Here is a 16789-nt window from a genome sequence, read left to right as displayed (position 1 = left end):
TGATGAAAAGTGAAAGTACAGCGAGGACTGAGCATTTTCACAAGAATAATGCTGTCTGTCTTTCATTCTGCTTTTCCCACTCCGCTTGTCCTCCCCTTTTTATCTCTTTGTTGCCCTACCTCAGGTCATTCATGTGAGGACAGGAGTGATGGTTCAGCTCCACCTCTGACCCCGGTCAGGGTCACTGTGCATCAATTGGACAACCGATCCATTCCCATCTCACACTACTTGGTTAGTATGAACCCTGCCATCAGAGTCCAGGATTAAAAATGTCAAATATTTAAGAAAAGATGATCTGATGATCATCATATTATATAGGTGATGGTAGTAACATGTTAAAGTCACTTGGCAAATGCCTTTAATTGACAGTGATGATGAACTTCAGCTGCACTTTTAGTGAACTCATACAGGACAGTGCTAGGAGTACTTTATTATCACCTTTTTATAGCTACGTCCACTTAAAGCACTAGAAGGCCAGATTAAAAGTATCTGCGCTGATATTGTGACATTGGTCATAGGCTGTGTCCGAATTTCACTCCCTATTTACTATGTAGTGACCTACATTTACTGTCCGCCACTTTATTTGAGTGTCTGAATTTTGAGTGTGTTAATGTTTCCACTCTATAATGCCCTCAAAAATTCCACAATGGGACGAAAAAAAGTACTTTCTGCTAGAAATCCCACAATGCAATGTGCTGCATTTTTTAGATGCGAAAGTTACCATTGCACAACTCTACAGCTGTCAATGATGACATAAATGAGGATGATAAGTAAGTGTCTGAAATCTCAGTTTACAGCTCACTATTGAGTAAACTATTGGGTAAACCTACTACATAGGGAGTAGTGACTGAGTGAACAAGGGGGTGATTTCAGACACAGCCATAAACTACACTTAAACAAGACTAAGAGTCTACTGCAAACTAGCAGCTCTGTGAGGCTGTACTTTGGCACAGTGGTGTCTCAAGCTGAATGCTAGCATAAGCATGGTACTATAACATGCTCACAATGATAATGCTAACATGCTGATGTTTACCATGTTCACCATGGTAACCATAGTTTAGTTTGCTAATAGGCACTTAACACATAGTACAGCTGAAGCTGATGGGAATGTTGTTATTTTTGCAGGTATTTGCTCATAAATCAAAGTATAGGACAGATTGTAATTTTGACCTGATGATGACAGAGGATCACCAAAGTCATTAGAATTGATCCTGTAGGGACCTTGAATGCCTAAATTTCATGGCAATCCATCCATTAGTTGTTGAGATATTTCAGTCAGGACCAAAATTCTCAACCCTGTGATGTTGCAAGAGGAAAAGTAAAGGGATTACCAAAGCCAGTAAGACAAATATCATATTAATCCATTCAGTAGTTGTTGAGATATTACAGTCAGGACCAAAGTAGTGGACCAACCAACTGATATTACCATCCCTAGAGCCACGCTGCTAGTATGGCTAAAAACTGAACCTGATCACAGCAAATTGACTGAGTGAACTCAGAGAAGGACTATCAGTCAGCAAAGCAGTTCTTCTTCTTCATAAAATTATATCTTAAGCATCTTGCTAATGGCTTTCTAAAGTCAGGCTCACACAGCACACACAGCTGCTCTTATCCGAACACTCTTTTGTATGTGGCGGAATAAGTATGTGCAAAGATTAAAGCAATTAAATGTAGGCCTTTTGAATATGATTTGCTATGGCAGGTATTGAGAGAGTTAAGCTAAACACACATTCCTGTCTTGGCATTAGCAATTGAACCAAATGGACTGAAGCAGTTTGCAGAGTCACAGGTTTGCAGATCTGAACATGTTGGCATGCACACTGTAAGCCTCCTTCAGCCATTTGTATAAAACATAAAAAGGAAGGTTATGTATAGATGTGAAATATGACATGTAAAACGACTTGAATGAAACAAACATCAACAAAACCAAAGAACAAAAAAAAAAACATCTCTATAGAAGCTCAAACTTTTTACATTGTGCATTCCCTCGTTATAGAAGCCAATTTTATTGTGATCACCGGTAGCTGTCGTGTATACCTGTTTATCATGATTCAAGTAACATACTGTTCTTAAGCATTTGATCACATATTAGTGTCCATTTGTGCAGGACATCAAAACCTATCAAAGATGTCCTGCTGAAATGAGCCTACAGAGAGGTTTAGTACCATCAGGATGTTTCAAAGCAGACCATCTTGGCCACACGCCCAGGAACAGGCCTGAAGCTCTTTCATCTCTCTGTGTCCTACAGCATCTCACAGTGTCTCACAGCACCACTCCCAACACAACACACATCACACATTTTGTGGTATTTTGTAGATCTTTTCTTTGTGGTACACTGTGTCACTTTGTGGAACTGTGAGGGTAACTTGAATCGATTACGAATATCCTCTTAGGGTCAAAGTCCATGATTTTTTCATGCAAACATATTTATATTTCTAGCAACATTGGTTTTGGAATGAAAAAGCTGTAGTTTGTATTATTAGGAATGGCTGCCGTGATAGAAAACCTCACAGCTGGATCAGGCTCTGTGCTTGAGCCTGGGCCTTTGAAACTTGGACTTGTTGTCTAGGAGCACTTGGTCAAGAAGCATACGTTGACCTCTGTTACATGACCTGTAAAACAGAGGTCTCCTTATCCACAGCATCAGACCATGAGGTGTCTGTTGGGGGAGGGCATGGGGAATTGGGTCACTGAGATATTTTGCAAATCTATCACATCATCTTTCACGGTGATTCTCTGAAAAGACAGAACTTTGGGGCACGGTAAACATAGACTGACGTAGTCAAGAAGCAATCTCAACTTTACACATACAGCATATGTCAATGAGGCTAAATGTATGAGGGCTGAGTCACAGGAAAAGCTGCATCTGGAAACTACTTTTAAACTGATGCCACAACCTCATGTGGAACAGGAAGAAAACCTGAGCTAGTAAATGACTGCAGTGATTATTAGATGTTTTAGATGGTGATTTTGATATATCATAGGGTAGCACAGCATCAAGGTTTATAAAGTTTAATGTGCACCATTGCAGCATCCTGTGTGAATCACTGTATAATTAGAGTAAATTAACCTCTGCAATGTGCCCAGTTTTACTACTGATAACAGGCATCATATTGCATAGCCATCCAAGCCTGGCAGCCACAGAGCTTGTTACCACACTAAAAAGTGTATTTAAAAATCTATAATCTACATTAATAAGCATGGAGAAGGGAGCACTTGTGTCATATGTGGCTGTTTACTGCGATTATGGGGATATTCAGAACATTGAAAATAATGTGACAATGTGAAAGGGGTCACTCGTAGTGATGATACTCCTGAAAATTATCACTTGAATCTGCAGCTCCCCTCAGCTTTACGGAGCTTTATAGTGAGTTTCAGCTCATTGTTAGCTGTCTGTCGTTTTCAGCCCCGGCAGGCAGCTGTTTTCAGCTCAGAAACCCACTGTACACCACCTGCTCAGCACCAAAGAGCAGACAGACACAGATAAAGACTAGCTGGTGAACATAGTGGAGCATTTAGCAGCTAAAGAGCCAGATATTTCCTTCAGGAGTTGGTAGAGACCATAAACAGTGATAAAAGAAAGTTATATAGGAGTAATATTGGACTTGTTCGTCGCGTACAAGTGGCCAAAAAAATCAGTTATTGCAGGTTTAAGAAACTGCTGCAGTTACTTGGCTTCTGTTTGCACCCAAGCTCTAGCTGTGAGCAGGCTGCTAACACTCTTTATATGTGTCATGCTGGGAGAGAGGAAGAGATTAACTGTGATCAGATTAATAACTGGGCTGATGTAATACCAGGGGGCATTATTTATGGGACATAATCCACTGTGATCCTCAAAGGATGAGTCAATTTATTGCATCCTTCCTCACTCTCCTTCCATCACTCAGATTTATGACAGATCAGATTTTTATGTGGTGTTACTTTACAGATTAATGAGACAGGTCAATTTTAACTGGATTTCAAAACAGATTGTAATGAGAAATGGTCAGGGGAGATCAGAACATTATCTATTTGATCTGTTGGCTCATCTGTTCTATCAGAGACAGACACTGTTAACATACAATACCATGTGGCTGGTATTTTAAGTGGAAGCCCAGATCTTGCCAGGTGTTCTACAGCCTTGTGTTGAACTCTTAAGTGAGTCACTACACAAACTGTCTGGTATGTTGTCCAGGTGGTCACGAAAGCGCTTCCTTTTAATTGAGACCAGGCTCTGGAAGGTTAAACCTTCCCATATGGAAATGACCTAGAGAAAATAGCTGAAAAGACTCTCAAGAACTTGTTTCCCTACATCCACCATGTACATCTATCCATCTTTTTACATCATGCACATTTATTACCTGTCCCCATTGCACCTGACCTGTGCATATTTCTGCACATATCACTATTAGCCAGTACATACTCTACTTAGAAATAATAGGTGAGCTGATAATGACAAGAATTTACAATGCACCTTTGCAATGCAGCTGACAAAATATATGTTCATGTATTTTTCATGTCTAATCCTGTCAAATTGTATACATTCTGTATGATCTGTATGATAATTATACCTCACATTGCACAGTTGCATCCATCTAAATATGGAGATTCACCACATTCACCCAGCAGTCAGCAGGTCAGTTTAAAAGTTATTTTGTTCCTTCTTAATTAGGTTCAAACAGGCATGTGTCAGGGGTCATCAGTTATAGCGAGACTGTCATCTTTAAATGTAAGTTTGTGCTGAGGGAGAGGATAATGGTGTGGCCCATTAACCTCCTGTCACACACGGGTCAACTCACAGACCCTGATGGGGCTTCAGGACAGCTGAGAACATCTATGTTGTTAACGGGGTCACGCTTTGTTAAGGAGATTTGAAATGCTTGTTTGATGTGGCTTTGCTCCTAACTGACAGTTTCAAGCTTGTTTTCTCCTTTCCACCAACGACAGCGGCAGCCATGTGTTACAACACATCATGCTGGGGGACAGGTGGGCTTCTCTCGAGATATCCACAGAGATCTGCAGCCTGATAGGTTGTCAGTTTGTCAGGCTCCTGCAGCTGTAGCTCCTCAGAGGAGCAAGGTCACTAATCTCTTCAATCCCCACAAGGCCAGAGAAGAGTATCCAGGGTCCAGTGTCAGAGCACAAACCTTTCACTCAGGCCAAGGAGGCTGATGCAAAGAGCTATCCATTCTCTCTCCACTGTGCCAAGCAGGGCTACAGGGCTGCCAGCTACTCCAGGTAAGCTTCAGTGGAAGTAGAAGCCTCAGTTTGTCAGACATCAAACATTTGCCCAGACGAAAAGAGTGTCAATTAAAGATCCGTAGAAATATCTGAAGGTATGAGGTATATGCATGCTTTAGTTCTCCTTTGGGAAAGATCCATGTTTTCTGCATCTGATTGTGTCCATATTCCAATAGGATGTCGAGTTTTATTTGATTAGTTAGATTTACGTTTCCGCATCCATATTTTAGCAAAATATCCCCTCATGTCAAAACTGATGTGCAGACCCCTTCGGGAATGGCGTGTATTCAACCTTCAATAAGACCTACTTACATAAGTTACCTGCTTAAACAAACAGACTCTGGAGGCAAAATTGCAAACTGGACCCATTGCCCAAATAAATGTTTGCATGTGGTTCAGGGCCAAAGATTTAGAGCCACAAAACCAATTCACGTCGGTCGTTGGGCTCGACACAGAGCCTGTGTTCACTTGCTTTTAAATGCATACTAAACCATTCATCTATTCTTTTCCTATGGGGTTTATTATGGGGTATTATGCTAAAAGTATTTCAGACAACAGTGCAGCCCCTTTCTCCTGAATATAATAGTTGCAGATAAGACCAATAATACAAAGTGTTCTTTTCCTGTGTTGAAGTTCAATAGGACAGAAAAACAAAAGCTCTCCAACACCATGCAATTGTTTTTAAATTATTTTTTAAGCAGTAACCTCTGCTGCTGCAGGCTTGCAATTGCTGTTGTTGAACTGTTTTGGTGCACAGCGAAGAGGAAAAACAGTCCAGTCTTTGTACCTGTGGTAAAGTCACTGCATGAACTATTGGCTTCACTGAGGAATTTCAGAAACCTTTGACTTAAGAGGTGCATTTCACAAATCTAAGTGATGTACCATGAATCTCTGGAGTGGGGTTATTACACTGTCCAGGTCTTACCTCACATATAAAGACTAATATCCAGACATCATCCAAATTATATCAGCAGACTTCAGACTATCAAGCTTACACAGTAACATGAAAAGTTGTCCTCTGGTGAAATAACAATGAATGGGGCCCCTTCTGTGAACCGATATTTCTCCTAAGAGATTCAAACCCTTTGAGAAGGAGGTGTGAACATGCTGTGGGCAGGCAGAAGTGGTTTTTAGGGTTTTGTTACTGGACCTATGCCATCTTCACCTGTACGCCAGCTGGATGTTCCTTTAAATTAGTCGTCCTGTTTCTTAAAATAAGCAAAAGTCTCTTTTGAGAAGTCTCTTCTCTTGTACATCAAATCATCATGGCTGTCACAAGTCCACCAGCCATTGTAGAGGCAACAAATAAAAAGGGTCATATTTTGACAATCTTCCTTGAACAAACTTTGTCACAGATTTCCTCTTGACAACTGTAGGCCATGTTGGCCAAAATCTTGTGTCTTTAAATAGCTGTGAACTAAAAGGAACTATAGAAAACTTTACTGCTGTGAAGGACATACTTTACCAATATCATGCACAGATTGACCCAAAAAATGACAGGCAAGCCATTTACCTCCATACTGTGTGGAGCCTTCATACAAGCAGTCCCTGTGTCTCTCGTTTAGTGACAGGGAGAGAGGAAGTGTGTAGACCTTTTTAAGCAGTTCCTGTATTGGTCTCTTGACCTGGTGTATGTCGTCCCTGAAGAGAGACTTTGTTGCCCTCAGACAGCTTGTAGCCTTTAACACACACCTTCATAATAGTAACTGTGTCTGTGATTTTCCATTTGGAAAATTGTGAGCTTTTAACCTCACATCCCAAGCTTCGCTCGACAGAGAGAGAGAGAGAGAAAGTAATCATCATAAGCCTAATGATACAGTGGCCTTCTGTGGCTGTACTGTGATCGCCAAGTTTCACACACACGTGCCAAAGCATACAGGCGAGAGTTAAGCTAATCTTGACGTCTTCCTGTAACGTGCAAACACCTGAGCATTGTACAGTGTGCGGTACATGTCACTGCTTTGTGCTTGTCTTAGCAAACCTCATATGTAAAAATGTGTAATGATGCATTTTGCCAAAACAGAGCATACGTGTCTGGACGACTACGGATTCTGCTGTCTCATGTCACATGTCACATGAGACAAGTGTGTGGATGTGCTGAATACAGGTTCTTCCTTGGCCTTTGACCTGTTAGCTTAGCAGCAGTGTAATATCAGTAGCAGCTGTCCTTTACCACTGATGGCTCGACATCCGCTGCTCACTTGCTGCCAGACAATCTCTTCACTTTCACTGTCATGACTTTCCATTAGAAACAATAACACTTGTCACGCAGTAAAGACTAGCACCTTTTGGCTATGAGTGACTACATTGTGCGGTGAGGTTTTTGTACGATGCCTACCACAACCATTATCACATTATCCACTTTAACCAGAAGACTCATACCACAGAGGCATCAGAAAACCTCCTTGTCTCTCTGGGCTGCACACATAGGGATCGCTGCAGAGCTGAAGCTGTGTCGTGTGGCGTCTCTGGGTGAAGGCAGGAGTGAGCAATGACTGGGTTCAGTGTTTGCTGCTGGACGGGTGACAGTTGGGGTCAGAGGTTCACTTTCTCCTCAGCTCCGTCACTCTCTCCGGACTGACTTTCAGAGGCTCAAAGAAAGGGTTTGATGAGGAGGACTCGGAAGCAATGAGGCATCTGGCAGCAGCAGCAGCCCTTCCCTCCACATCCTGAGGGCCAGCAGAGCTGCTATGTGGCGGCCAGAGGAGGGAAACAAGGTGCACACTGTGATCTAAACACAGACTGAGGGGTGTGTTTCAGGTTACCCCTTTGGTAGGTGTGTTGCCACAGAGAAGCTCACTGTGAAGAGGAGAAGGGTGGAGGAGGGGAGATATGGTGCACTTGTTGTTTACACAGAACAAAAGCATTTTAATTGCTAAAATTGGACCAGCATGTGTTAGTGAAATCCTCAAACTCTCTCTAATAAATGGCTTGTTTCTGACTGTACTGTAACACTGTAAATAACATGGGAGGGTTCCACACAGATGCTCTCATACTGACATCAGAGCACAGCAAATTTGTCAGTGCACACATTAGCTCATACTAACTTAATTATACTTCACAGGATACTTCTGGCCTCAGTGTACATTTAGATGAATGTGCTTTACATTTTAGCTAAGTGCATTCACACTGGCAGGACTAAAGTAATCACCTGCATGACCCTTTTCTAAATGGAAGTGATTAGTGAAAACTAGAACACGTCTCTGGAGAGGAGGTGCCGGTTCATAGCCATTGGTGCAGGACTTACGTGCAAAGTACAAAAGGATTTTTTTGAATGGTTAGAATGTAAATCGTTGCCAGACCATATACAGTACAGCTTGGACACCAACACTGTTACATACTGCCTCCATAATCAGACAATGTAAAGTGACAAGATGTTTCCCCATGTTGGTCTGTAGGGCCTGTATTTGAACAGTGTTGGTGAGGTTTGGAATAGACATTTTGGGAAATACACTTATTGGCTTTCTTGCAGAGCGTTAGATGAGAAGATCGACTCTCATATTGGTATGGTAAATATGATGCTACAGCCATCAGCCGATTATCTTAGCATGAAGACTGGAAACAGCTAGCCTGGCTTTGTCCAAACAGGAAAGAAAACCTGTCTACCAGCACCTTTTAAAGCTCACTAATTAACATGTTATACATCGTTTAATCCGTACAAAAACTGAAGTTGAACTGAAGATTTCTTGACCTAGTGCAGTAACTTTGTGGAGTCTTACCATCACCAATGCTGCCGTTGCTAATAAGCAAATTTTGTTACCTTTGGACACAGCCAGGCTAGCTGTTTCCCCCTGTTTCCAGTCTTTGTACTAGGCTAAGCTAACATGCTGCTGGCTGTAGCTTACTGTATCAATACTTAACTAGCTGATAATTAACTGACCTAAGCTAAGCTAAAAACCAATATGGACATTTCATATGCCACAAATGATGGATTGTGCACTTAGGAGTGAATGATTTACTTGGAAAGAATGTTTTCATCAATGTTTTTTGTTTACTGCAAGATCCTCAGAATTACAAATGGATTTGGCTGAAAGTTGGACACTGTATAACTTTAATCCTTTTTCTTTATTTATGTGTCGGTGGAAAGGTTCCACATCCAACTTCCGAGTTGGCTGCTAAACAGGATTGCATTCACATAAACTATTCTTGGAAACCACAGCAGGAAAATAAATGATCAACAAATATCAGCAATTGCAGAGAAAGCAGTTTGTAATTTGATAAATTGCTCAGCATTGGTGTAGTTTTGGACTCTGCTGCGGGCCTTAAGATGTCTTTGTGTGAGACTAGTGTTAGGACTTTAATTAATTTAAGCTAAATGAAACCACTCCAAAAACTACTTCCATTAGTGGTTTGAGCTGACTAGCCAACATTTCCCTGTTGGCTAGGATTTCCACCCAAAATCTCTATCTGCTTAGTTGTTAAGAAATAGATAGGATTACAGGTGCAATCATTTGGACAGTGAGTGGTGAGGTATTAGTGACTGTGTCTAAGCTGGATTTAAAATGAACTGACCGGTCATCCCTACTGGTGTAACACAGTAGTGTCTACTGAAAGCAGAAGAGAGCGGAGCTACTGTAGAGGACAGCAAGGATTCATGCCTTGGCATCGAAATTCAGGCCATGGAAATAACGCTGAAGAGTTTTCCTTTGAAGGTAGTGAATATTCCATGGAGAAATAATAACCTCAGTAGTCTGCATACAGACCCTCCTCTGTCCGAACAAGGAGAGACCATCATTGGAATCTACCTGTTAGTGTTGGGTAAGTCAACCATCATATACTGGAAGATAATAAAACTTGAAATGTAGGGTTGCAGTGTTTCATTTTGTATACTGTGTGTATGCTTTGGGGTTGAAACACTGTAGTGTAGTAGACTGTGGCAATTTTATGATCAAAGTTTAATACTCTCTTTGAGAATTCCCATGTCAAAAACATCCATTGTACATCCATACAACTGAAAAGCACCCTAGATCAATGTCTATGAAATGTCAGTGAACTACTGACAAAATGAATGAAATATTTCCTCTTACTTTCAAACTTCTTCTGCCTTCCATAACTCTGTAGCGCAAAAAAATATACCCCCTCAGAAACTGTTTTGTTGTTTAGGCCGAACACAAGCAAGAAGGAGTCACACATATTTACAACATACAACAAAGACAATTGTTGTTCCTGTTTCCAAAGGCCAGTCCGCCACTGACACAGACAGTTTGGTGGCACTGTTTGTCTGGTGGTCCACGTCAACTAATGCAGTCGAGGGATTTTGTGTAACACAGAGACGGAGTTATAAAAAGACTAGGGATTCTCTTGGCTTTTCGCCACCATTATCTGACTACAGAGTAAAATGATTTGACTCTGAACTTTCTCTGTTCTGCCCGTTTTTCTAGTCTCTGATCTATAATTATGAAGTTTTACTTAGTAGTTTAACAGCTAACACAATGACAGAAGTCAGGAACTAGGAACAGTATGATGCAACACAGTATAACACTCTGCTATACTATACTCTACTATACTTTGCTATACTTAACTCTACTATGCTCTACTCTAATCTTATCTTCTCTACCATAATATGCTCTACTTAACTCTACTCCACTCTTCTGCACTATGCTCTACTGTGTTCTATTATGCTATTCTGTACTGCACTCTCCTCTACTATACTCCACTCTATTGACTCTACTTTGCTATACTATGCACTCTATTATACTCTAATCTACTCTATACTCTATTACTACTACACTGTACTACACTAAACTATACTTAATAATAATACAATATAATATAATAAACACTTCTCTACTATACTAAAATGTGTTTATTTGTATACTCTAATATACTAGTCAATACTTTACACAAATCTACTACTATACTATACTTTGCACAACTCTACTCTGTTCTACTCTACTATTAAATGATGTGATCCACATTTGTATACTCTACACAAATCTACTACTATACAGTATTATACTGTACTGTACTAACTGTACTATACTCTGTTCTCCACTTCTATACTCTACTATATTACACTATACTATACTATACTATGCTCAACTCTACTCTGTACTACTCTTCTCTACTCTACTTTACTATATAATATACTATACTACACTATACACAACTCTACTACCATAATATACTATACAATACACAACTCTATTACTTTAAAATACTGTATTATACTATACTGTACCAAAGAAATATGTGGTTCACTGGATTTTCACTGAATATACTGTATGTTTGTCTCTCTGCAGGATGGCTGTCCTGGTTTGGAAACAGTTTAGTGATGTTTGTCCTGTACAGACAGCGGGCCTCGCTTCAGGCAACAGATTTCCTCACTTTAAATCTTGCCATCTCTGATGCCAGCATCTCTGTGTTCGGCTACTCCAGAGGGATCCTGGAAATATTCAATATCTTCAAGGATGATGGGTATTTGATCACCTGGATCTGGACCTGCCAGGTAAAAGCCACACCAAGACAATACTTGATTTAACAGTTAACAGAGTTAAATTTAAAAGAGCCATTTGTATACTTAATAATATTCTATATATCCTTTCAAATTTCCCATCAAATCTTAAATTGTTGTACTATTCGCAGCATTAACAATTAGTCAAATCCCAGGAACGTTGGTTTGAAATAGCCTGAAAGTGATGACTGTGCAGAGTTGCAAAAAACCCATCTGTATGCATCTGCTCTCTTGGGCCAATCTCAATTAATGAAGTTCATTAAAGGAATCTCTGGAAGTCTTACAGTAAAGTGTGTGTGGGTGTGTAGGTGCGTGTGTGTGTGTGTGTGTGTTTGTGTCTGTGTGTGTGCGTGTGTGCAAAGGATTATGCTAGTAGCCATGTGGGCTGGAGGTTAAATCTGTAATAAGATTACCACTGTGGAGGCCTTTAAATGGGGGAAACTCTTTGGGCAGCATGGCACCTGTCAACAACCAAATAGGAAACAAATAACAGCTGCAGGGAGGACATTTGTTGTAAAATTTAAACATAGGCTTTTATGTTACAGAATTTGACGAGTAATTTGTATTAAATAAAAAAATGAGTTGTGTGTAATTTCTAAGATGGACTGTTCATTTCTGTTTTCCTCCTCCCACAGCCTCAGCTTGAAATGAAATAGTTGTCATACTTTAGCTTGGAATTCATCCAGGATATTTTTCTTGCTCAAGGCTAGCTGTGGTGGAAACCGTGATATCCGTGCTGCAGTGACTGAACGAAAACAAGCTGGTGTAACCAGAACACTTTCAGTCTCAGAAGCGTAAACCCCAATATCTGAGCGCGAGAGACACTTTACATCGATCTGCTGCTCTTAGGCTTCAGTACAGCCACTGAGATGATCTCATCTCTCAGACATCCAATCTCAGGTTTTCAGGTGAAGGAGAAATATTGGGATAGCAGTACGCCCTTCTCATTTCACCTTCCCCTGTGAGAGGTGGGCAGAGAGAGGGAGTGTCAGAAGTAAATAAGAGAAAAGTAAGAAGCGACAGAAATAGAGGAAGGTGAAGGAGACAGGCTTGTGAGAAGCATTAGCAGATTACTGCATGGAGCATGATGGGACATGAACAGTTGCAAGCTGGGCCAGATCCCTGTCTTTTGCACCCTATGGGACAGGATATTATTGAATATATTAGAGCCTTATGGAACCCTTTGATGTTGCAAAGGGGAATATAGATAAAGGATTGTCAAAGCAGTGCACAAGGTGTTTACAAAATACTTGTTCTATTATCCAAAATTCACAACATTTTTTCTTGTGAGCTGAAACAGAGGCAGAGGTGAAACACTATACTGTGAGATGAGCTGGGAGGATCAAATCACGTAACTTCAAGAAGCCACCATCCTAATGGACCTGGTCCTAAATTCTTATAAGAACAGAAAATGTACAATAGACTAGTGCTGAATTAAAATCATACTAGTCTAGACATTGGCAGGCCTGTTGAATGTGAGGGGGGGAAACCGTGATGACTGACAGTAATAGGATTAGGACTAAGGAAGATCAAGAAAGTAATCAGTGAGAGACCTTAACTGATCCATGTCACCTGGAAGCGGCACAGCAGGGAGCTGGGTGTTGCACAGTTGGAGCCAGACTGAAACAGAGTAGCATAATTCCCTTTAACAAGAGCTGTGATTAAAAGATCATCTTCCCAAACAATGGAGTGAACGCTAATTTGGCAGGCATTGAGATTTTTGGGAAAATCAATGTAAAATCTGTTAACAGCTATAATGAAACTTTCCATTTTAATTCCCCAATGCTGATCCTGCAAGTTAAAAAGCCTGCAGCTCACATCAGAGGAAATTCTCTGGGTCCGGAGCATATTGGCAAAAAGGGCAAGAAGAGCTCTTCAGCTGAAGCATCTCTATCTGTTAAAGTCCAAAGAAAAACAAACTCAACATACTAATGTCTGGAACAATTAGGCAGGCAATGGATCTATGCCCTGAGGCTTCAGTGACCACTCAAAGACTTTTTAAAGATGTGATATCATGATTCACCAACCTCCCGCTCTGTTTTCTTCCAGGTAGATGGTTTCTTCACCTTGCTCTTCGGCCTTGCAAGCATCAACACCTTGACCGTTATCAGCGTCACCAGATACATCAAGGGATGCCACCCAAACAGAGGTCAGATCTAACCTCCCTGAATTCAAGTGAGAGAATCTAAAGAAAGCTTCAGACCAGCATCTCTGGCTGCCTCACATTCCAGCAGCTCTTATCTGACAGAAAAGTATGTTTTTCAGTGCTAATAAAACCTTATTACCAACTTCAGCTGTGGAAATGACTACCACTTGTCTCCAGCAATTTCATTTACATTTCGCCAGCATGTCATTAAGTTAATTTGAGGTGACATTTTCTATTTTCGAGTGTAACTGATGCTGAAGAATGTCTTAATTATATGGAAATTGGGTTGAGCAACTGCCTCTGTTGTCAGCATGGGATAAGAGCTTTTACTATGTTTGTGGCTGCTCATAAAACACAAGCAATATAAACCTGCGTGTAGGGTTTTTTACATTGGTGGTTAAACTAAGAACATTGGTGGTACATGTGGGATATCATCAACTGTATTATGTGCCAGAGTACAGCTGCAACTACTGCAAATGGCAACAGATATTGATCTAAATCAGAAAATCAAACAAATTTAACATGGTTTTAGGTCCAAATCAAATCAATTTAGGCCAATAAAACTTGTGCAGGTATCCAAGCAACAATATAAGGTAATTCAGCCTAACAAAACTGAGTTACCCATGGCCACACAGGCACTGTATATTGCCAATCCTCTCTCACAAAGTGAACTGTACTTATCGTATGGTATATTGACATATGTGAGCACTGCTCAGAAATAGAGGCCTATTGATTTTCTTTCCTCCCCTGATTACAAAGCTGTGTGTCCTTTGTCAACAGAGGTTCTTTTCAGTTGTAGATGTTTGCAAAGGCTGTTAATATAAGAAAAGACCTCATTGTTCAATAAATGTCACAATCTTGACATTCATAACAAGTCAAGAATTCTGCATCTTTAAGTGCCTCTCACTTTTTCTGTCCTGTGTTTGCCAAAGTCATAACATTTAAACTTTTGAAACTTGGGAATATTCTGTTATATTCATGTTACATTTCCTTGTTGTGTGTTTTTGCAGCTTACTGTATCAGCATTAACACCATTGCTGTATCACTCATCTGCATTTGGACTGGAGCAATGTTTTGGTCTGTTGCTCCACTGCTGGGCTGGGGCAGCTACACAGGTCTGCTCTCACACACTAATCTAACAGAAGAAAGAAATATAAGACTTTATTTTAAAAGCCTTGATTTGACCTCTGCGTCTTATGTTCCTTAGATCGAGGTTATGGCACCTGTGAGGTGGACTGGTCCAAAGCCAATTATTCCACCATCTACAAGTCCTACATCATCTCCATCCTCATCTTCTGCTTTTTCATCCCTGTGATGATCATGCTCTTCTCCTACATCTCCATTATCAACACAGTGAAAAGCACCAATGCCATGTCAGCTGATGGTTTCCTGACCACTCGTCAAAGGAAAGTGGAGAGAGATGTCACAAGGGTAGGCAAATAGGAAAAAAACAAGTTTATTTTTGAGGTTTTTATTGGATAAGACTTGATTGGAAAAGTAAAATGAGACTCTTTAAAGTTCCACTTAAAAGTGCCCTGTCTGTAATAAACCTCCTCTCACGTTATTCCAGTCTTGACAATTGTTCCATCATGTTCCTCTCTAGATTTCCATTGTAATCTGCACAGCTTTCATCATGGCCTGGTCGCCATATGCAGTGGTGTCTATGTGGTCAGCGTGGGGTTTCCATGTGCCAAGCACAACCAGCATCTTCACCCGTCTCTTTGCCAAGTCTGCCAGCTTCTACAACCCGCTCATCTACTTCGGCATGAGCTCCAAGTTTCGCAAGGACATCTCCGTGCTACTTCCGTGCACACGAGAGCGCAGGGAGGTGGTGCGTCTGCAACACTTTAAAAACATCAAACTCAGGGCTGAGGCCCCACCCCCACCTGCATCACTTCCTGTCCAGAAGCTGGAGGCAAAATACACCGCGGGAGAGCTGAACCAATCCAATCCTGATAGCGACTCAGGGGTCAACAGCCCTCCTCAGACTCCTCCGTCTGACACACAGGAGGTCTTCCACATTAACCTGCCCTCCCACATTGAAACGTCAGAGTACTGGTGTGACAGGCTCTGAAGACTGTTTCCATTTTACTTGAAGCTGTACTTGAATTACAAGGGGAGATTGAGAGTATTGTTGTATTTTTTGGTCTTATCCATGTTAATAAACTGTATGTCTAACCAATGTTAATAAATTATTTTCTGAATCTCAAGTGGAATTTCACACCTGTTTTCATTTCCAGCTCTTACAAAGGCTTTTTTAGCATTCATTCAATCCAAATTGGTAAAGGTAACATATAGCATGGAGCAAAGCATAACTGATTTGCCTGAATCTTCTCAGAATATCTCCAGCTGATGAAATGTGCAGTCAATAATCCAGCGGGGCAAGAGATGCACGATAACATCTGGAAACACTGAACAGTCCTCAGTTCAGCTGAAGCATCTGATGGCACAAAGTTCTGCCATTTCCCCTGCTGCCCCTGAGGGCACTCATGCCATCAGATCTCCCATATATCCCACATTCCCTGAGAGATGCCAGACTACACTTCCTTATCAAGTACCATCTGACTGTAGATATGTGTCAGTTTACATCTCCATTCATTAAAGTATCATCATGTCAGTCAGCGAAAATCAGGTTGGAACAAAGGTTTTCATTAAAGGAAGCAGGGTGGTTTTATGTTTACAGAAAACTGTGAAAACTCTTCCACTGGTCCACGGGTGCAGTGAATTAGGACAACTTTTTCTGTTGACAAGCTTTCAAACTAATGGTATTGTTGAAAGAGAAATGAGCAACCCTGAAATAGCACCTGATCTTTTTTTTTCTAGCAACATCAATGGGCAATTATCTACTTTCGCCATGAAGGTTTAATCTTAAAAAAAAAAGTTCCTGAGGTGGTTTCTGCAAAAAACGATAATCACACGCACAATGAGCTCTTTTACAGCAGCACTTAAGACCTCTAAATCAAAATGGC

General features: G+C 40.8%; 1 protein-coding gene across 2 annotated transcripts; it reads left to right on the top strand.

The window, feature by feature from the left end:
• The first annotated feature begins 5069 nt into the window (after positions 1 to 5069).
• LOC122884894 (opsin-5-like) lies at positions 5070 to 16030 on the top strand. Of its 2 annotated transcripts, none has more exons than XM_044215371.1 (6): positions 5070 to 5217; positions 11463 to 11668; positions 13724 to 13823; positions 14831 to 14935; positions 15028 to 15251; positions 15424 to 16030. In XM_044215371.1, the coding sequence occupies exons 1-6, from the start codon at positions 5151 to 5153 to the stop codon at positions 15892 to 15894; spliced, it is 1173 nt and encodes a 390-aa protein (XP_044071306.1). In that variant the 5' UTR covers positions 5070 to 5150; the 3' UTR covers positions 15895 to 16030. The 2 variants fall into 2 exon arrangements, with proteins under 2 accessions (XP_044071306.1, XP_044071304.1); XM_044215369.1 differs by lacking the exon at positions 5070 to 5217 and adding an exon at positions 9755 to 9978.
• Positions 16031 to 16789: the final 759 nt, after the last annotated feature.

Source organism: Siniperca chuatsi, linkage group LG11 (genome assembly GCF_020085105.1).
Source record: "Siniperca chuatsi isolate FFG_IHB_CAS linkage group LG11, ASM2008510v1, whole genome shotgun sequence".
Classification (NCBI taxonomy): Eukaryota; Metazoa; Chordata; class Actinopteri; order Centrarchiformes; family Sinipercidae; genus Siniperca; species Siniperca chuatsi.
Note: the sequence above shows the minus strand (reverse complement) of the source record. Positions and strands in the feature narration are given on the sequence as shown.